This window comes from Morchella sextelata (genome assembly GCF_020137385.1).
Source record: "Morchella sextelata strain SCLS chromosome Unknown scls_14, whole genome shotgun sequence".
NCBI classification, from domain to species: domain Eukaryota; kingdom Fungi; phylum Ascomycota; class Pezizomycetes; order Pezizales; family Morchellaceae; genus Morchella; species Morchella sextelata.
The window spans coordinates 1624799-1645570 of record NW_025408629.1 but is presented as its reverse complement, the minus strand read 5'-3'; the positions used below and the strand labels follow the sequence as shown (position 1 = coordinate 1645570).

Genomic DNA, 20772 nt, shown 5'->3' with positions numbered 1-20772 from the left:
CTGACTTGATAACAGATAACTTATAGTATGCAGGCAATTAATTACCTATGGTCCATGTGGCCTTTAACTCAGTTGTTCTCAAACAATCTCCCTCTTAAGAAGTCAACAATTCTTACTTTATTTCTCGATAAAGCGGCCAATTTTCAATGGTCAGATATCCATCCACCAGTACCATTTCTCCTTGAGTCTAATAATTAATATTACAATTATCCAAGCTAACTATACATTCCCCAACTCCCCCATCCCCCCCAATCCTACAAAATACAATAAAAGATAAAAGATAAAAGATAATAAGAAACTTTACATTGGGAAAATGCTCCCCCGAAACCCAATCTCACACTCGTTTCTATTTCTCCTCGTAAATCTAAAACCCCTCTTTACCGCTGTCTCCAGAGCCGTCAGCCCTCTCGAATCCTTAATTCCAATATCTGCACCTTCGTCTAACAAAAGATTCAGCACATCTGGCGAATCCCTGCCCGAATCGTCCAACGCTGCCACATGTAGTGCTGTCTTCCCCTTTTTGTTCTGCACATCGATACCGGCACCATGCTCCAGCAGAAGTGTTATTGCATCGTACGCGCCTTCGAGATAACACTGAGCCAGCACATGTAGTGCTGTGTTTCCCATCTGGTCCTGGACTGTCACATCAGCACCGTTCTCGATCAAAAGGCTGATCCCCGGCACCAGATCGCGATTGAAAACATGGTTTCCTTGTGCTGCCCAATGTAGCGCCGTCTTCCCTCGCTCGCACCGCCGGTCGATGTCGGCGCCCCTCCGCAGTAGTAGTTCGGCGACAGCAAGATTGCCGAATTGCACGGCAAAGTGCAGTGCCGTCTGCTTGGCCTGATATGTACCCTGGTTGATCTCAACGCCATGGTCTAGAAAGATCATTACCATGCCTACGCGGCCACTGAGGGCTGCGCAGTGAAATGCCGTCTGCCAGGCGTCATCGTGTGCGCTGATATCGATGTCTGGGTGCGACAGGAGGAATTGGGCCATAAGCTCATTGTCGCCGAGGACAGCATGGTGTAGCGGTGTCTGGTTACAACCGTCGCGCACGTTGATGGAGGCACCGTTGGCGAGAAGGATTGAAGCGAGCTTACGAAAGCCCTTTTCTGCAGCCCAGTGAAGGGCGGAGATACGGCGATTTGGATGCTTCTGAGACTCTAGGATGGCCGCGTCCAGCAGAGGCATCAGAGCTGTGAGGTGCGGGCAGCACTCTAGGAGTGATTTGAGGGAGAACTCATCGAGCTTTGAGGCGATGGCTTCGAGGATCTCGGTGGGGAGATTAGGGAATGGCATGACATTCGGGCCTCTGCCAGTCTATATGTCGGAGGAAGTGACAGAAAAGAGGTTGTGTTTGCGGTGCCTGTCTGGTGGGGAAGACGCGATGGACGGGGGAAGACGCGTGAGGAGGATCAAGCAGGGAGCGCAGCTGTATGTAGGTAGGGGTTACTATACATGCGCCAAGAAAACCCCGGCCCCTGACCCCCTTATGCAGATCGAGTGCACCTGCATTGTGATCTGTGCTGGGGTTATGGTCGTTGAGCGGACCGAGAGCACCCTGTTTAGGAAGGAGTAGAGTGTTCGGTTCAGTGGCTTCATGCACTGTACCTGCATATTTATCGATGGTATGTACTCTAGGACAGTAAGTACATGTATTTATATAGTAGATCTGGAGTATTTATATATAGACGTAACTACGTGGAGCACTGAGTCCGAACTCTAGGAGCGATATCAAACGTCTGAGGATGGTTTCTGACGTTTCTTTAATGGCATGTAGTTGAGGATCAACTATCGAGTCCTAGTTCTGCACCTACGCAAGACACAGCCAACCAAAGCTGGATCAGGGGCTCGCGCCTCCTCCTCCTGTCGTGATAAGAAACTGTAGGGCGAAAAAGAAAAGCAATTGACTAGGTAACGTATACGGTAGATGGCGTGCAGATCCACACGTGTACGCCTCACGCTGAGACACATTCCCGCATGGCACAGCCACTCAATCTTGAAGACTGTCCTGAGTTGGTTGAAATTGGCCGTTCCCGAGACGCCGGGAGCAAATGTGGAGTAGATGGCAATACTCTAATTTTATGCGGTGACGGGCGGTACGCATTGTGCTGGGTGCCACGAAAAGCTTGGACGATGTCTTTGAGCCTACGATCAGTTGACATTATTGATGGGCACAATTAGACCTCTATAATACTCAAGGATGATTATTAAAGTTTCAAGATTTGACATTTTTCTATGGGCTTAGTTAAGCTTGCCTGGTTTTTTAAAAGACCATAAATGGGCGTGCAAAACGATGAAGGTGGCATACATATGTATGTTTCGATCCTCATGTATACGAGAGATTAGACCAGAGGGGTGTATAGAGATCGACTGCAGCTGTGAAAGGATCTGGCAGCCGCACATGATGGCTGTGCCATCGAATAAATGGTATCAATATCAGTATTCCTATCGACCCCCTTAGTTCGGCTATTTCCCAAAATGCTGACTATTTTAGGTACGTGGCGATTCAGTTTGACTTTGCTAATAAATTCCTCGATTCTTAATCTGAGTCAATTTCACTAATCGCTCGTCTGCGCAATTGTGACTTTTTGGCTCCCAGAAACAAGACTAGCCCAGCATTGGCAGCTTACTGGATGTTACATATAGTTAAGTAATTCTATCATTGATATTACCCACATTTGTAATACTATATTGGAATAGAATATCGTTATATATATACTTCATCTCTAGCTCGCAATAGTTATATAGCCATCGTATTATACTCTAGTTAGTCGGGATCCAAGATGGCTATTTAAAGCACCCAGCCTTAAATACTTTCGACTGGGCATATCATATATCGGCAAGCGCATTCGATATATCCCAGTGCTTGATATGCCCACGATGCGGCGTGTACGTTTTATACATTGAAGTCAAAAGAAAATAAAACTCCTAATGATATCACCCACCCAATTGAGTAGACCAATGACCAATGGAAAGGTATGTTCGGCCTTCTTTTTTGTCATATCGATACCCGCTACGGACACATGCCACCATAGTAACCTTCCAACGAGCATATATATGAGTTCAATTCACCAATCACTCAAACACCCAATAGCAACTGATCTTCAGAATCTTACTCATTGGACACTCAAACTACAGATATACCAACGTTTAAGTCTGTATCTCTCGCCAGTCAACCTGTGATGGGTACCCAAGTGGATTTATACACCGTTATAAATCTACTACAGCTTTAGGACAGACTAATACACTCAATTTTGGATGTCATCACCCGTTAATTCTGGTAATAAGACTTCCGGTCTGGGACTTTCCTTTCCATTTCATGTAGTCCCCGGAGATAGTGTGTGATAGCTTAAACGAGATGATATCTGTCACAGAGTCTTAGGCAAGTGATGAATGGTGAAGAGCAGCTTAAGCTTCTATACAAATATTTGTGATATTTGATACAGTCAAAGGATAGACAGGGTCGATACGTATCCTAGCATCAAGAATAGTTAAGTAATAAGAGAGCCTAATAAGAAAGAGACCAGTTTCTATATACGCCCATATCTAGTAGTCTTCCTGATATCATGATACGATTATCATAATTGCTCAAGATTTTGTTGATCGATAGAGCTAGAGTTGGTCCGTGGAAAATCATGGTCGTAAAAGTATCATGGTCCCATATATGAATGAGATTACCTCGGGGGGACCAGCTTCAAGGCGCTTAACTACAAGTACTATTACTACTACTCTTGCTTAACCTTCAATGCTATAATCGTAATTTCTCATAGGGGTTCCCATATTTTGAGGAATTTTCGGATGGCAGGCGCCATACACTAGAATTGCACCATGATGTCGTTCCTGAGACAATGGTTGAACGTCGAATAGAAATACTTACCAGACAAGAATGGTCTTAATTCTTATTTTACAGTCAGCTGACCGATCTCGTCGTGGTTTTGGACTCGTGGTTAATTTTCCCAAAAGTGTGTCCTTGTAGGCTTGGCGCGGATTACCGAGTGATAATCTGTGGTTATAATTAATCCGGATCACAATACTCGGGTGAGCTCAGCTATATCTCTTGAAAACCGTTATTCAAAGAATCTGAGACATATCCGGGTACGAAAGACCGCTACATGATGGAAGAAGAAGGGACGGAGGAGAAACATGTACAAAATTTAAAAATAGTTACTTTCTTTTCCTTTATTGAGATGGCGGTGAATTGATAGGCCCTACAGGAAGAGTATTTTCGGTTATGTGATAACTGAAAGGTTGAATACACTTAATGACAAACAAAACCAAAAAAAAGTTGGGAACCGTCAACTCCTTCCGAGTGATTATATATGATTCGGGTTAATATCGGAATACCTTGGCAACAAGCTAATACCCCTGTCAGAGTGTGCCACCAAGACAACGTGGCCGAGTGGTTAAGGCGTCAGACTTGAATTTCCATCGTTCGGTTATCTGATTCCTTCGGGAGCGTAGGTTCAAACCCTGCCGTTGTCGATTCGAAAACCATTTTTTCCCTCCCTCCCTCTATAGGGAGAATTCTTTTTTTTCGTCAATACTTTCTAACTTCTACGTATGTGATACGCACATGTATGGAGCGGTAAATGTGTCAAAAGTAATTTTACCAACGGTAGTAAATTATTTACCACCGGTGGTATAAGCACTGAATTTCAGTCATTGTGTCTGCACGCTATCCAACATTAGTACATTTCCCACCGGTATAAACACTGGGTTTCGGTCATTATGCTGCGCTATACTAAATAAGTAAATGTTCAATCATTAATGCCAAAACTTATGAAAATTTCCCACCGGTGGACAATTTTCATATATATTGGCATTATATGGCCCCTTTTGGCCAAAAGGTCTGTGCCTTTATCATAAAGATTAGCATTATAGGGTATAAATACATGTACTGGTATTATCTTCACTACCGGTGGTAAAATAATTTACTACCGTTGGTAAAATTACTTTTCACACACTTACCGCGCCCCATACACATGCACTTAGCACGCTTATGTAAATGATAAATCATGACCAGCTGTGTGATCGATGAAAGTACGAACTACATGTGCTATCTTGGAAAAGCTGAGCGTGTCGTATATTATAATTACATGTAGTAGTAGATATTTCAAAGGAGTGACTGGCTGAATACGTAGTAACGCATTACATTCTTGGCCTCGTCAAATTTTCTCTATAAACAAGTTCTTGTACGTACATACATGTATATTATATTGTATAATTACATGTATGTACATGATAGGCACATTCTTAATGGATTGTCTACTTTAACTCATACTAGTAGTAGCGCGGATGTCTAAGCAAAGCACAAGTTCTTATGTGTGAAGTCTTTGTTCAATTGCGGATCTCAATTGACCTTTTAACCTACCCTGTCTACATTTGTCCCACGGACACATAGCCTAGCCCAAAGACCCGGAGACCTACGAGATATCGATCCTAGCATCACGCTCAAATCATGAACCATCACTCGGTCGGATACCCTAACCCTGTTATTCTGGCCGGGCCAGGTAGTACTGGTGCCTCTTCGAGGTTACATCCCCTGATATGCTGTGTGTAGCAAACTAGGCTTGACTAGAGAGTAGAAATTCATTTGGGGAACTACATGTACATAGCTTGTGCAGCTAACAGCGGGTGCATGTCGATAATCAGGGGAGAGCCAGGAGATGGTGAAGTAATATACCCGTACTTGAACCTACATTTACACTAGCATATGTTGGAAGTGCTCTTTGAGAGGGAAACGGCTCGGGTATTGCGTACACATGGCGGGTGTGAGGCCGGAGCCAAGACCGAAAACAACGTCTAAGATTGCGGTCAGTAACGGCGACACAAGTACATGGATGTACTTAGAGTCACTTAAACACATGGGAGACCGAACTTTGCCCACGTGTAATGCTCTGTGTTAGATATAGCAAAGTCAGGGGACGGCTGAGAAGTGGCCTCTTCTTTTGGTTTGCCCCTGAGTGTTTATCGTTCTCAGTTTTTGAGCTTTTGTTTTTTTCCCGATGCTCACTACCGCCGCCACCACCACCACCACCATCATCATCATAACCACCATCACCAACATCACCCTCATAATCCTCATCGTCATCATTACAATCGTCTATTCAACCGCGGCGATATTTATCCATTAGCATTTGTCATTAGAATTAACCCTGTTCTTCGGTGTGGCTAATCAGGAAGAGCCGACTCCTTATTATTGATTTCTCAGTGTTGTCAAGTTTCGGTTCCTCCTTCCTTTATCATCAGTTCTGCAAGGACTGCATGACTCGAGAAGGCTGGGCCGCCTGTAGTCCTTCTAATAGTACTCATGCTCACTGCATGCCAACCCAGTCGGTTCAATTTCATAGGGCCGTCCACCAATAGCGAAGAGTCTCGATCTTGTCCTCGGCTTTTCCCACTGTTAGCCGGAGCGGATCGGGTCTGATTCGTGAGTTCCTACTCTATCTACTGCATCTATGTGATCCATGGCTATTGCCGCTGTATGCCGCACCTACTCGGGGTAGAGTATTAACTTACGTAGTACCTACTCGAGCGAGATAATCTGCTTTACAAGTGGAACATCGTTGGAAAATCTCATGCAACATGAAAAACTGTGCAATACACGAGTTCGTTGGTTGTGATCTGGTCATGTGGCAGTACTGGGTCCGTGAGTATTCTGAAATGCATGGTCTGATTTTTTTCTTTCTCGATGTCTCTCATTAGGCCTTCTGTATTTGAACACAAAACTTGAAGGCGGGTGTGAATATGAAAACGAAAGGAGAGCTAAATTCCGTAAACTAGGTGTTTTCCCCCAAAATACGTGGCAACGAAGGTACTATACCGGATTTTCTCAGGCGATTATGACGGAAGGACTCATGTTACAGGGGCATCAACTCGAACCCACCATCTTACACGTAAATTAATCCGCTACTATACCACTTGACATATCCTGTTTACCTCAGGGCCGTCAATGTGACCAGATAAGGGTAATAGTAGTGCCGTGAAGTACTCTATTAGACCTTTCGCCTACCAAAGCGATATCATGGCCAATCAGGATTCTCAACCAGTAGGGGTGGGCTAAAATTGATGTAGCTGAAGTCTATGAATTCTTTGGAAGATTACTCGGATTCTCACAAAGTTGATTAATTTTCTCGGCCGAGGAATACTCATTATCACCAAGTCATTTAAACAAGCTTGATGTCAAAATGAACCAGGGTGAGACGGGCATAGAGGCGGCACAGAGAAACAACTACCAGTATGGGGAAGAAAACAAAATACCAGCCATAGTCTGCAAAGAAAACAATTTGGCCACTCTACTCCACGGATATTCAGCTTCAGATAAGTACAAGGAGTCTGAGTAGCTATCGTCCAACAGCGATCACAAGATCTCACTCGCCAGTGTGGAGATGTTTTCACAGGAGATGTTGCATCCAACATAGGAATACTTCTACTCCAATATTACAGGAAACGATGAGCGAGTGACTATTCGAGTGATCTCATGAAAAGGTTTGTATTTTGCCGGGTCATGGGTTAGGGGAAACTGGGAGTGATCGATTGATCATAAGAATGAGGAAATATCACAGACGATCACGATTGACCACTCTGTGACCCAGGCCAATGGTATCACAGTGGCAAAGGAAAGAACCTTGAAATTTGAAATTCACAATCTGAGACAGGGCTCACTCCCATAATGCGGGGTATGCCGTGAAACACTCGGGTAATCTAATACCCACAACCAAGACATTCACAACCTCAGCCACTGCATGAGTGTGCCACTCCTGGCATGGCACGGAGCTCGGCAGGCACAGGCGGAGAAAATAAGATCCGGGGTGACGTTTTCACCAATGAGATCGACATATGTGCATCATGCTGAGGAAAATAGAGAGAAAAAAAACCGTGGTTTTGGTTTCGGCACCTACGGATGTGCAGGTTCATCCCGTCTGTTTTATTCTTGACTGCAGTGATAGAAGGCTTATTTTACGCTCGACAGGGAAGATATCAAGGTATGTCGGTATCGAGATTTCATCCGTTGTCGATCTTCTTTATTTTTGTTGTAGATATCGGCAAGTAAAGCAATTAACGAAGCTGGAGACATATTGCCGTGGATCTTAGACGCTAGAGACATACTGCCGTGGATCTTAGACAAGTATTGCACACCAACCCTTTTTCACACCGGATCATAATGAGAGAAATCCGAATCAAATGATTATCTCTGCTGCATACATATATTTTTCGATGTGCGTACATACCTTACCTACATGTATGTACCCCTCCAGATTCTGCATTTTCATATCAAATGTACTCTCCTAAAAAAACTCATACTGATCTATTCCTATAATATGTACCATACATAATAGCAAGAGAGTTCTTCCGTTCGGCATACGTTCCGGCCCACGCGGCCAATAGTCCTTTAACACTTATCCGATTAGGGCAAATTTTGTTTCCAGCCAAGCTTTTCGCCTATTCTTGTCGTGTGACAACGCCTGGCTGGCCACATGGTTGTTGAGATCTCAGCCGTTGTTGTTGTTGTATGTACGCTTACTCATGTGGATCTGGTATCGTTTGTGCAAAAACAAGATCCGAGAACCCTAGACTGTTAGCTCTAATTGGTGTGGGTTCCTACAGATCCTTGAGGCTTGGTTGGGCTGGTTCCTGCGGGTTCCTGCCTAGCTTCACGGTGTGCAGAGCTCCGCCGACGCGCTAAGCCTAGCTTTGCCACTACTGCTTTAGAGAGATGAAGGGATTTTTTTTTCTCAGTCTCCGATGAGTCAAAATAGGCGGACCAAACAAATGTTTTTCCAGGAAGAATGTCGCATAGAATTTCTACAAACTCCGTATGCATGATGAATACATGTAAGTTTTCGTCCCAAACATGAATAATAGAAACCGCAAGAAAAACCCGCTCCCCAAGCCAAACCACCCAAATCCCCACGTACCAACATAAATACAAAACTCATCATCATCAGAGACAAAGAATAGGTCATAGGCCATAGAGCTAGATGGCACATTTAATTACAATAAAAGAAAAAGATAATTTTTATCTTCCAAAACAAGAAGCACGAAGACCATTGCACAATAAACAAGCAGACAAACACATTATATCCGCTTGCTCCAAAGCCAGAAAGACATGTCACTTTAGACCACCTCCACATGCTTAGAACCTTGCTTCTCAATGCTTCCATCCGAGACCTCGCCGGTGCGAAGCTCCTCGCGGTTGATGGCAATGATGCGGTCGGTCTCTGGGCGGAGGTGGGTAGCAAGACCCTTGAGGCTGAACATGATGTCCATATCCTCGAGTGAGAGACCCTTGGTCTCAGGGAGGAAGCACCATGCAAAGATCATACCGCAGACGAGAGAGCAGCCGAAGAAAAGGAAAGTGCCGTAGGTGATGTTGTTCATCATGTACGGGGTGGAGTACACAATGATGAACTGACCGAGCCACTGGGTGCAGGTGGTGAAAACAAGGCAGACTGAACGGATACCAGTGGGGAAGACCTCAGCGCTAAAAGAAAACAGGGAATGTTAGTATGATAGCTTTAGAAATGAATATTGGAAAGAGATGGGGGCATACCAGAAAATCCATGGGATACCGTTCCATGAGAGAGCGTAGAAGATGGCAAAGATGTAGATCATGACAATGGCAACGTAAGCACCGGCGTCACGCTCGGCAACACCCTCGAAGGATCCGGAAAGCTTGGAGAAACCAGCAAGGTAGAACATTGCAACGAGAGCACCGACAGATCCGAAAAGCAGCGACTTGCGACGTCCCAAGACATCAACACCGAAGAACATGAAGATGATGGTAGCAAGAGCCTTGACAATACCGAAAACACCAGTAGCAAGAAGTCCAACGCTGGTTCCAGAGAATCCAATGCTCTTGAAGATGGTGGGAGAGTAGTAGTTGAGCGCGTTGATACCGGACAAGTTCTGGAACATCATGAGAGCCATTCCGATGAAGAGACGGTTGCGGTTGCCGGGGAGGAAAGTCTCCTTCAACTTTGAGATAACAGATCTATTGGCACCAAGGGCGTTCTCGTGCTCAATCTGCTGGTTGACTGTGTCGACTTCCCAGACGATGTACTGGTGGTCGGCGGGGAGGCCACGGATGGTGCAGAGGTTCTTGATCGCAAGCTCGGTCTTACCGGCCTTGATGAGCCATCTTGGAGATTCGGGCTGGAACCACATAAGAATGACGAGGAGGGAACCAGGGACGAGCTGCACGGCGAAAGGAACGTGCCATTGGCGGTCAGAATCGTCATCCTCGTGGATGGAAACTCCGTAATTGACCCAGAAACCGACGACGAGAGCCAATTGAAGCAAGATTTCAAAGATACCAATCAAGCGTCCACGGATAGCAGGAGGAGAACATTCGGAAATATAGATGGGGACCAAGAGCGAAGAAGCGCCGACAGCAATACCTGGGAAATGTCAGTAATGATCAAAATGCCAAGAATCAAGATGCGGACTAGGGGTGCACATACCAGTAAGAGCACGACCACCATAAATCAAACCAAGATGACCATCTGAAACCAATTGCAAGATAGCGCCAATACAGAACAAAACACCGCAAGGCATCAAAGTGTTTTTTCTTCCGAATTTCTCGGTCACCGCGTAACAAGCAATTGCGCCAAAGAAACATCCGGCCTGGAAAGTAGACACAATGTTTGCTTTCAAAGTGGCAAGTTCGTCACCGGTTGCCTCAGACAAACCGAAGCGGGACTGGAAGGATGGAAGAGACATGGTCCCACCAATGAAGGCGGAATCATAACCAAACATGGCAGAACCCATAGCTGCTGAAACCGCGAGCGCATAGATCCTCCAGTTGTAGACCTCTGGAGGTGCCGGGTTGGCGGAGTCGTCCTTCATGGCGAATGGGTTGCGCATATTGGGCGAGCTAGTGCTATTAAAACTAAAGAAAAGGATGAAGATTCGATTCCAACAGTATCAGGGAGTGATGACTGGACTGTAACAGTGAAGTCAGGACTGAGTGATGATTGTTGGGAGGAATGATGAGGTTGCGGAAGAAGGGAAATGATGGGAGTAATATATACGGCCGGACACTTGGACGTTTTTCACCACTAACCTACTGGTGCTAGCAACTTATTTTGTCGGGGAGAACACTAACCCCACCGCGGGTAGCCGAATAGGGTGCTGCGCAACACCATACCGACCAGCCCTTTGGTGGCCACCACTTGACGCTCGCACTGGGCGTTGTGGGGAAAACCAGCCCTGGTCCGGGGAAAGGAGGCCCGGATAGGACATTATGCGGGGAAATGGCCAAGATCTCCATCATACAAATTGGCGGCAGTTCTGCAAGCAAGGCTGAGAGGCAAGACACAAGTCTTACCTTCATGTAACCATGTGCTCTAGAGTCGGTAGCCTCGATTAGGGTTTTACCCGTTTTTGGCGATGTCGTTTGTGACCTGAGGTTGTGGATGGGTAGACCGCACAAGAGACCGAGATATCCTGGGCGTGTGTGAGGTGTGTGTGATGGATGACCCTGCCTTGACTGCACACGTTATGGGTGCTGCGACATGCCACCCCTGTATGACAAGATGCGACCGAACTGAAAGGGATACTTGCTTTTTTTTCTTTCCTTTCTTTTTGGGCCATGATCATGAAATGGCAAGGACGGTTGTGCTTTTTCCGCAAGGGCGATTGAATTAAGCCGGTTGAAGAAACCAATTGTTTCATGATTTCTAATAAACGATTCCGGATTCGATGGAGAGCATAGGAGTTATCTTTTCCCGTTGAACATCCATCTTGGTGCGAGATAGAGAGAGGGGGGGATAGAGGCGTTAAGACGGAAATAACATTTCTTGCGAGTAATTACAGTGTGGTAATAAGCAAGACAACTGGACAAGACATGAAGACCGAAGCAAAGCAAAAAGCGAGAACGACAAATTAGACCTCGGATATATCAAGGAAATCCAGAGAGAGTCTCTTGAGTAACTCTGGCCATATTTTCCGTTCAGAAAAGAGAAAAAAGTTGGGGGCTTCTTGGTAGTTTTAAATTCTTCTACGAACGGTAGCAAAAGAATGGACGGTGGAGAAAGAAATCGTGTCATGCCATAGATCATGCCATTGGGTTTTCGTGGTGGTGCCATTCCTGCAATTACTCGACTCACCAGTACATGGCTGCTATCTACTCTACTGTTGAGCAGCACGACAACGGGGAGCGCGATTAATATAACCAAAGTAGAAACCGTTTCTACTGCTGGATGAAGCAGTTACCAGATTTTTCATCGTCTAATAAGCGTTGTCTACACACAACTCGTAACGGTTGCGTCTTCTATATCAATCCATCCACCACTACATGTACCCAATGGATTCAGGGGAAAAGTGGACTCAAGCTTTTGCCCAGAAAAAATGCGTCTGGGTATATCCTCTACCGGGAAATGAACTTCTCAGTCCTGGGGACAATGCTGTTTGCACCGCCCCTAGAAACGTGGTATCGGTAATGACTGCTATGCAGTATGTACTCTGTGAATGGTTAGGGTTCCATGATAAGGTATGTATGTACCTCTGTGGGCCTGCCCTTGGTGTTTCTGAGGCTGCTGTGCCCTGATTGTGAGGTTTCACGTGATACTGTAGACAGGATGCTTGAAACTGTTTCTTTCTTTGTCAAAAGAAGGTTTGAGATCATTGACATTGTCATATTTTGAAGGTAACACAGCATCGTGGCCACGTGGGAGGGGAATAAAATATATTATTATTGTTATTTTCTTATTTTGGTGTGGCTGATTTTTCGCTATCATCACAGGATTATCACTCGGTTTACAATGTACCCGCCCGGCCATTGATTCATGATTGATTGATTACTTCATTAATTGTATGCAATGCTCCCGCACATATCACGAAGAACGTTTTGGACTCTACTTGTTGTCTAATCTCTTATGGATTCATCTGACTATTGCCTCTAGGTACCAAAGAAATAAATTGAAAACAGAAAAGAAAAACGACCTGGGATACAAAGTCCATTCACTTCTTCGCCAACACCGCATCCACCGCCGCACTCATCACCGCCGAAGGCGCCCGTCTCCCGGTCCACATTTCGAACTGGTGATACGCCTGCTCCTTCAGCACATCCGTCCCGCGGCTTGTCTTCCACCCGCTAAACCGGCCCGCAACCTTCATCAGCGCCGTCATCAACGGTCTATATGCCATCTCCACCAGAACACCGCCCTCCGCCGCCAGCGAAAAGAACTGCGCTGGGATATCCGCCTCGACAAAATCATCGGCGGGCACGCACCCCACTACGATATTCGGCACCGGCGACACCTCCGCCGGGAAGTCGGACATTGCCAGATAGTGCTCAAAATCTAGTCCGGGGAAGTCTGCCGCGAGCTCATCGGACTTGCTCCGCGTACGGTTGATCAGGTAGACCTTGCGCGCACCCAACTTCTGCAGGGCATAGCACGCCGCCCGCGCCGCCCCGCCAGCGCCCAGGACGACCGCTGCGGCAGTAGACACCCCACCGGGCGTCGGCCAGTTGACCTCGATGCACGACTTGATGCCGAGCCAGTCCGTATTATCACCCAACAAGACCCGCTCCCCGGTCTTCGGGTCCGTCTCCACCACAACCGTATTAACCGCGCCCACCAGCCTCGCCGTCTCGGACGTCTTCTGCAGATACTTGCCGATCTGGAGCTTATGCGGGAACGTCACCGACGCGCCGCCGAACGTCTCCTCGAGCATCATGGCCGCAATCTCCTCGTCGACGTTCGCCGTCTCGTGGATCGAGTAGTGGTGCGGCAGCCCTAGCTCCGCGAAACCAGTGTTGTGCAGCGCCGGCGAGAGCGAGTGCGCGATGTTGTTGCCGAAAATGAAGAAGTTGCGCTTTGGAAGCTGGCCTGCGAGGTGCATCACGCTGTGCACCTGCGTGAGCGTTAACTGCCCGGGCGCCGACGACGGGAGGAGCGAGTGCGTGATCATGCTGATGGGGGCCAGGGCGCGCGAGAGCTGGCCTGCGGCGCCCATCGCGACTGCGAGTATCGGCTTTGGGTGGTCTGCGTGCGCCCGCAGGAAGAGCGCTTGCTCGTAAGCGTCGTAGATGCTCGTTGCCATGATACTAAGCTTCGGAATATCTGCCGTTCATTTCCTGCATCAGCGATCATTTCCCATTACCTCTCCTTCTTCCGCACCTCCCCCCCGCCAAAACCAACCAAAGAAAAAAGCTAAAAAAAAAAAAAAAGTGAACTCACCACCAAAGCTATCAGCCCTCTCAAACTTCTCCCTCAGCACCTCACTCCCCCACGGAATGTGCCCCGTCCAGTCATGGAAGCTCCCCACAATCTTGCTCCCGCCCTTCTCCCTCACCACCACATCGATCATCTCCTGCGGCCACTCAATCTCAACATCGACATACGCACACCCGGCCCCCACGGCCATCAGCATCGCCTCCAGCGCCGCCTCGTGCGCCGCGTCCGGCCACTTGCCGCCTTGCGACAGCGTGCGGATCGTGAACATGATCGGCAGCTCTGTGGCCTGCTGGAGCAGCTCGAGTTGCGATTTAAGGTATGCGCATGATGGCGGGGAGGAGGCGGGAGCGGCGGGGTCGCAGAGCAGGTCGACGCGCAGCTCGAAGACGTCGGTGTGGTAGGAGAGGTGCGGGAAGAGCGGGAGGAGCGTGGTGACGCTGGGGTGCGTGAGTGGGAGGATGTACGTTTTTTTGCCGGCGGCGTGGTGCGCGGTGATGAGGTCGGTGGTGGGCGGGGTGAGTTTGGATATCATTGTGGTGGTGGTGGTGGCGGTGGTGGTGGTGAAGTCGAATGGAATGGAATGGTGGAGTGCAGTAGAGTGCAGTGGAGTGGGCTGATAATGATGCTATCGGTAATAGTGTTATCACTATTCGGTGATGTTCCTCTTTGCCCGTGGGGATATTTTTACTTTCAAGGACCGGATTCTCTTAAGCTTCACAAGCCCTCTTCTCTTGGTTCTTTCTTGGTAAAAAAAAAAAAATGTACACAGACAACGAATCAAGCAAGCCACTACTAATAGTCCCCTATAGGGGTACAGTATATAAACTGCCTCCTCTCCTCACAACATCATCGTGCCCTCAATACTCCCACTGCCTGTCTCGTCCGGAGTAACCCTAGCCCTGTCGCAGTGCCGGAACTCCCCTAACAAAGAAAAGCTACTAATCGCTGCCGAATGCGGTAATGATTGTCTTGGAGCGCGTAAGTGCTCTTCCGGCGCTCGGGCCCTGGAATACATATTGCTTTTTGGTATTACTTTTTTTCCCCGGGCTGCTCGTTTAGCCGTTAGCGAGATTTGGGTGCGAGATCGGTCGGTTGGTTGGTCGGCACTGGGGGGGATAGGGACGGGTGCGCCCTGTGACCTGGAGGCGGGATGGGGGATGGGAGGGTTGGGGGGCGGGTGTATGGAGTGTGATTATTGATCTCCCCCGCAGAGAGACGTGGAGGCGGCATGGGGGGAGGAGGAAAAAAGAAAAACGAGAGGGTTTATCCTTATCCTCGGCTCGTGGGGAGGATGGGGCGCGGGCGGGTAAGTGCTTATCCAGTTTTCGTGGGGAAACACGGGGGAGGTGTCAACTGACGCGCGGGGGAGATGAGGGTGGGGAAATTGGGGAAAGGGCTTGGGGGGGGGGGGGGGGGGGGGGAATGCTAACGAGGAGATGCTAACGAGGAGATGCTAACGAGGAAATTGGGTTAGTGGAATATGGGGTAGTTTGGCGGTATATTGTGGGGATATGCCTTGAGGGCTGCAGCTTGTGGGGTTTTTATATAGGCATTGTTAGTAGTCAGCTATATAGATAGTAGTCAGCAAATAGTTGTTTTCATTTTGAGTATTCTGTTGTATCGTAGCAATTGATACTGTAGAGTAATATTCACATCTATATTTCCGTTTCATTATTCGGTCCTACCTTAATAGCAGATCAGCAGTAGAGATTGAGCCTAATGGGCCTGGATGGAAATCAAGTTACCGACCGGTGCATTTTCGTTCAGTGTTATTTCATCTGATGAAAATCTCGGTGTTGTCGGCGTGTCTCTCGACCTCTAGAGACCACTCCTGACTCATTCCCATAGCTTTTATACTCGCCTCTTCTACACCAAAAACACACTCCTCACACCACGATCCCCACACTCAAAACCCACATCCCATACTCATCTCCACATCTTCATCTTCACAACCAAAAATGACCAACCCAAGCCAAAAGTTCTACTATCTGGCGGGCCAGGGTGTCCGCCACTCCATTGCCCCCACCGTCCACCAGACCGTGGCCGACGCCCTCGGCCTCCCATGGACCTACAGGCTCCTCGACATCCCCTCTGTCAAAGAGCTCATGTCCGTCTTCCGCCAACCCGACTTCGCCGCCGGCGTCGTCACAATGCCCTACAAGAAGACAATCATGCCGCACCTCGACCGTCTCGATGAGCTCTGCACGACATTGGGCTCATGCAACAACGTCTACATCGACGGCGACGGCAAGCTCGTGGGCTCAAACACCGACTGGATCGGCATCCTCGAGTGTCTGCGCACGGCATCGGAAAAGGGCGTGGGTAAGCCCGCAATGGTGATTGGTGCCGGCGGAGCGAGTAGGGCGGCCGTGTATGCGCTGTTTGCGCATCTCAAGTGCACGACCATCTATGTCATCAACCGCGACGACCAGGAAGTCGCCGACCTGCAGAGCGACGCGCGGGCGTACGGTGAGGCTGGGCCAACAATTGTGCATGTAAAGTCGCTGTCGCAGATTGAGTCGATCGCGGCGGAGGAGCTGCCAGCGTATGTGGTGGGCACGGTGCCTGATTTCGAGCCGCAGACGGAGAGCGAGATCGAGGCGTCGAAGATCGTGAAGTATGTGTTTGAGAAGACGCCGGAGGAGGGGAGGGGCGTGTTTTTGGATATGTGCTTCAATCCCAGGAAGACGAGGCTGTTGAAGGCGGCCGGGGAGCAGGGGTGGAGGACGGTGGAGGGGATCAATATCATCGGGTGGCAGTTGGAGAGGCAGTACACGTTGTGGGCGGGCGCGGAGGCGGCGAAGAATATTCCATACGAGAAGGCGTGGGAGGCGCTGAGGAAGGCGGCGGATGCGAGTACGATTATCAATAAATAGATGGTGATGTTGGTGGTGCTTGCGGTTGTATAGTTTAAAAATGAAGCTTATGATTTTTGGTTACTCCGTTGGTGAATGTGAACTGAGATTGTGTTGTTAGCTTGTGAAACACGAGAGGAAGTTAAGTGATGAAGTCGATAATAGAATAAGAATCAGACCATAAACTCTGCAATGAGAGTGTCTCTCTGAAATATTTGTGAATTGTGATGTGGTGGACGATAAATGGGAGAGATGTTGAAATACACATAAAAGAGGTCATGGCTGATGTTTAATGGCTAGTGAAAGATGACTTGATTGGTGATAGAGTGATGATAGAGGATGAGTGATGAGAGAGGAAGAGTGATGATAGAGGAAGAGCCCCCAACTGCGAAGATATACTAGCTCATCTGGCATATCTGTTCTACTTGTTCAGTGCTGAGGGTTCTCTCTACAAGCATTGCCTAGCCCCATCGGTCTCTCCTTACTCGGATGTTGTCTGTCCACAGCCCGCATGTTCGGTGTGTCTGTGTCTGTGTCCGTGTCTGTGTCTGTGTCCGTGTCTGTGTCTGTGTCCGTGTCTGTGTCTGTGTCTGTGTCTGGCGTGAGGCGTGGCATGATTTTAAACACGTCATGTTTGGCTGCATGTAGGTGGGTACGTGCGCTGAAAGCACAGCTATGCTATATATCATCCAGCACCGCTCACCCTAGGCTCTTCCTCTCCCTCTTCCATCATCAATCGGGTCTTCTATCTATCAGCCCTCCAATCCATCTATCTACTGCGACTGCTGGGAGATCCATCAACCTCCGAAAGCTGTCTGCCTTATACGCGGCATACTTAGATATTGGATCATCCACTATCACTCGATTGTTCCATCCTGCAACGTCACTCAACATTACTCGTGAAACCTACCCCTCATCTCCGCCCGTTATCTCCACTTTACTCTTGTGTGGATGAAGTGATGTCAGACGAGGAATTGGCTATCTTCCTATACAGGCATCAGCTGATTTACGCAGATATCAGAATATCGGATGAAGAATTGGCTATTTCGCTTGTACAGACACCGGTTGATTTATGCAGACATCACAATATGGCAGCCATGGACTCAAAATTTAAAAGTCCAAGAATGTTATATTTCTAGCTCCCGAAAAGTACAACCAAAGAAAACCCAAGACAAAAACTGAAGAAGAAAGAAAAGAAAAAAAAAGACCCTTTACACGAAGAGAGAGGAACTACAAAAAACCAAAAGAGGAAAAAACGCTCTACGCATCCCTCTCATCCAGCTTCAACGCCTTGATGCACTTGTTCCACGATGCCACACCACGATCAGCATGGTCCTTTGGCACCGACGGCGAAGGGTCCATCATGCTCCTGTTGAACAATTCCATGGAAACCCACCCCCTGTAGCCCCAGTCAAAGATCCACGCCTCGAGCATCTTCAACACCGGGAGGTAACCGCCCCTGTCCTCCTCGAAGGGGAACAACCTCGCATTCCTCGACCAGGTCATGACCCACTTCTGCTTGGGGTCGTACCACTCATGGGATGCCGACAGCGGCGGCGACATCTTTGCGGCGTCTGCGAGCTGAACGTAGTACACCTTCTCGAGCGGCACCTCGCGCAGAAACTCGTCAATGTCGGCCTGCAAGATCTTGTCCGCGTTGGGCAGGACACCGCTCTCAGAGGTGCAGTCGGCCCAGATGTTTGCAAGAATCTGGTACGTGTCGAGACACATACCAAAGTTGTCGCGGTTGACCGCCTGCGTGATCTTCCACGCCTGCTGCCACCGGTCGACGTGCGCGCCCCATGCCATAATCTCATACGCAAACCTGATCGGCGGGCTCTCCTTCGCACCCAAATCTGCCACCTCTACCAAGTCGGCCACAATCTTGTCCATATCGCCCGTCGCGACCATCGGGTCCTGGTGGAACATGGACGGGATCTGGATCGTGTCGGTCCTCAGGATCTTCGCCAGCTTGAACCAGTGCTTCAGCTTCTCGATCTTCTCGTCATGGCGCTTCTGCGACAGCAGCCCGTCGTAGTTCTTGAAGGGCTGGAACACAAAGATGGTGAGATTGTACTTGTCGCACAGGTCGCGGAAGTTCTGCGCGGAGATGAGGAGCTGCTCCTGGAATGTGGTGGTGGGGTCGGCGGCGAGGGCGCGGCGCGCAGGGATCTTGATGTCTTCGTAGAAGACCTCGATGCCCTTGAAGCCGGCGGCGGCGGCGGCCGAGAGCTTGGGCTCGAGCTCGTGGAAGGCGGCGCGGCCGAGGTTCATGGACGCGATGCCGAGGGGGAGGGCATCCACGAGCTTTGTGGGGGTGGTGTAGGTTGGGGGCAACATTTTGGCTTTCTTTTTTGTTTTTTACTTTTTGGGGGGAGGGGTGAGTGATAGTATGTGAGTGATAATAGGTGAGTGGGTGGGAGGTGATGGGTGGTGAGATGGAGGTTTACGATGAGATGAGATGAGATGAATTTTATTTTCCAAAATATCTGGTACTGACCGTGTTTTTGTACTCTTTGGGGAGGGGGTGGGAGGGGCGGGTAGTTGACCGTACTAGCAGAGCGCAGTGTCTACTAGGAACTACCTTACATGTACTTACAGTAGCAGCTACTAGTCTGTTCTGGCTGTGCTGTGGGGAGTTGGCGCTGCGAGAGGTCGGAAGAACGTTTAGACGGGAGGAAATGATCGAGCTTGCCACCACCACGCAGCACCCACCAGCACACCCCCGGATACGCAAGATACGCAACGCACGCACCGCACTACATGCCGAGCTTATTTCGCGGGAAAATGGAGGAAGCATCATGATTACAATCTGAGGGGTCATTAATCTTTTTTTTTTCTGTTGAGGGTAAGGTATAGGATTGCTTGCTGCCAATGCATATGCTACTAATGATTATTATTACGACTATTATTACTATTGCTACTATTATCACGGCTATTTCATAGGCAGTAGATACTCGCGGTAATAGTAGCCGTGGTGCTGTTTGGGGACGTTGTTTAAATGTCGGCTGCGCAGCGCAGTACCGCCGAGACTCCCGAGAAAGAGGCAGTACCAAAGTGGCCGTAGTCTACATTCTATCCTATCTATCGATTGGCCCACCACCACCACCACCACCACCACCACCACCACCACAAACCACCATCACCATCATTACCACTTCCTCCACCTCACCTCTCACCACCTCCTCCTACAACCCCCCAATCCACACAAACACACCCACAATGGCACCCAAACTCCTCCTCATCAACGGCCCCAACCTCAACCTCCTCGGCACCCGCGAACCCCACATCTACGGCCACACCACCCTGCACGACGTCGAATCCCTCGCCGTCTCCCAAGCCTCCGCCGCCTCCGCCTCCCTCTCAACCTACCAGTCCAACCACGAGGGCGGCATCATCGACCGCATCCACGCCGCGCGCGACGAGCAGGTGGCGTGGATCATCATCAACCCGGGCGCCTACACGCACACGTCCGTGGCCATCCGCGACGCGCTCGTCGGCGTCAATATCCCCTTCGTCGAGGTGCATGTGAGTAATGTGCATGCGCGCGAGCCGTTCAGGCACCATTCGTATTTCTCGGATAAGGCGGTGGCGACGGTGGTGGGGCTGGGGACGTATGGGTATACGGCGGCCGTGGGGTTCTGTCTGTTGAAGGAGAAGGAGAGGGAGGAGAAGGAGGCTGCGGCGGCGGCGGAGAAGAGTGGGAAGGCTTAAGGGGATTGGGGGGA

At 48.9% G+C, this 20772-nt stretch overlaps 7 protein-coding genes across 7 annotated transcripts; 3 read left to right on the top strand and 4 right to left on the bottom strand.

Annotated features, from left to right (window-relative positions):
* Positions 1 to 300: 300 nt before the first annotated feature.
* H6S33_003303 (uncharacterized protein) lies at positions 301 to 1302 on the bottom strand (the record flags this gene model as incomplete). Its single annotated transcript, XM_044834678.1, has 1 exon — positions 301 to 1302. The coding sequence occupies one exon, from the start codon at positions 1300 to 1302 to the stop codon at positions 301 to 303; it is 1002 nt and encodes a 333-aa protein (XP_044692510.1).
* A 6449-nt stretch (positions 1303 to 7751) lies between these two features.
* On the top strand, positions 7752 to 8658 carry H6S33_003302 (uncharacterized protein; the record flags this gene model as incomplete). The annotated part of the gene is made up of 4 exons (XM_044834677.1): positions 7752 to 7917; positions 7979 to 7991; positions 8418 to 8520; positions 8614 to 8658. The coding sequence occupies 4 exons, from the start codon at positions 7752 to 7754 to the stop codon at positions 8656 to 8658; spliced, it is 327 nt and encodes a 108-aa protein (XP_044692509.1).
* Positions 8659 to 9123: 465 nt separating this feature from the next.
* On the bottom strand, positions 9124 to 10872 carry H6S33_003301 (uncharacterized protein; the record flags this gene model as incomplete). The annotated part of the gene is made up of 3 exons (XM_044834676.1): positions 9124 to 9490; positions 9560 to 10406; positions 10470 to 10872. 3 exons carry the CDS (start codon positions 10870 to 10872, stop codon positions 9124 to 9126), a joined length of 1617 nt encoding a protein of 538 aa, XP_044692508.1.
* A 2097-nt stretch (positions 10873 to 12969) lies between these two features.
* Positions 12970 to 14721, bottom strand: H6S33_003300 (uncharacterized protein; the record flags this gene model as incomplete). Its single annotated transcript, XM_044834675.1, has 2 exons — positions 12970 to 14075; positions 14193 to 14721. The coding sequence occupies 2 exons, from the start codon at positions 14719 to 14721 to the stop codon at positions 12970 to 12972; spliced, it is 1635 nt and encodes a 544-aa protein (XP_044692507.1).
* A 1426-nt stretch (positions 14722 to 16147) lies between these two features.
* H6S33_003299 (uncharacterized protein) lies at positions 16148 to 17065 on the top strand (the record flags this gene model as incomplete). The annotated part of the gene is made up of 1 exon (XM_044834674.1): positions 16148 to 17065. The coding sequence occupies one exon, from the start codon at positions 16148 to 16150 to the stop codon at positions 17063 to 17065; it is 918 nt and encodes a 305-aa protein (XP_044692506.1).
* Positions 17066 to 18304: 1239 nt separating this feature from the next.
* Positions 18305 to 19384, bottom strand: H6S33_003298 (uncharacterized protein; the record flags this gene model as incomplete). The annotated part of the gene is made up of 1 exon (XM_044834673.1): positions 18305 to 19384. One exon carries the CDS (start codon positions 19382 to 19384, stop codon positions 18305 to 18307), a length of 1080 nt encoding a protein of 359 aa, XP_044692505.1.
* Positions 19385 to 20266: 882 nt separating this feature from the next.
* Positions 20267 to 20758, top strand: H6S33_003297 (uncharacterized protein; the record flags this gene model as incomplete). The annotated part of the gene is made up of 1 exon (XM_044834672.1): positions 20267 to 20758. The coding sequence occupies one exon, from the start codon at positions 20267 to 20269 to the stop codon at positions 20756 to 20758; it is 492 nt and encodes a 163-aa protein (XP_044692504.1).
* Between the last annotated feature and the right edge of the window lie 14 nt (positions 20759 to 20772).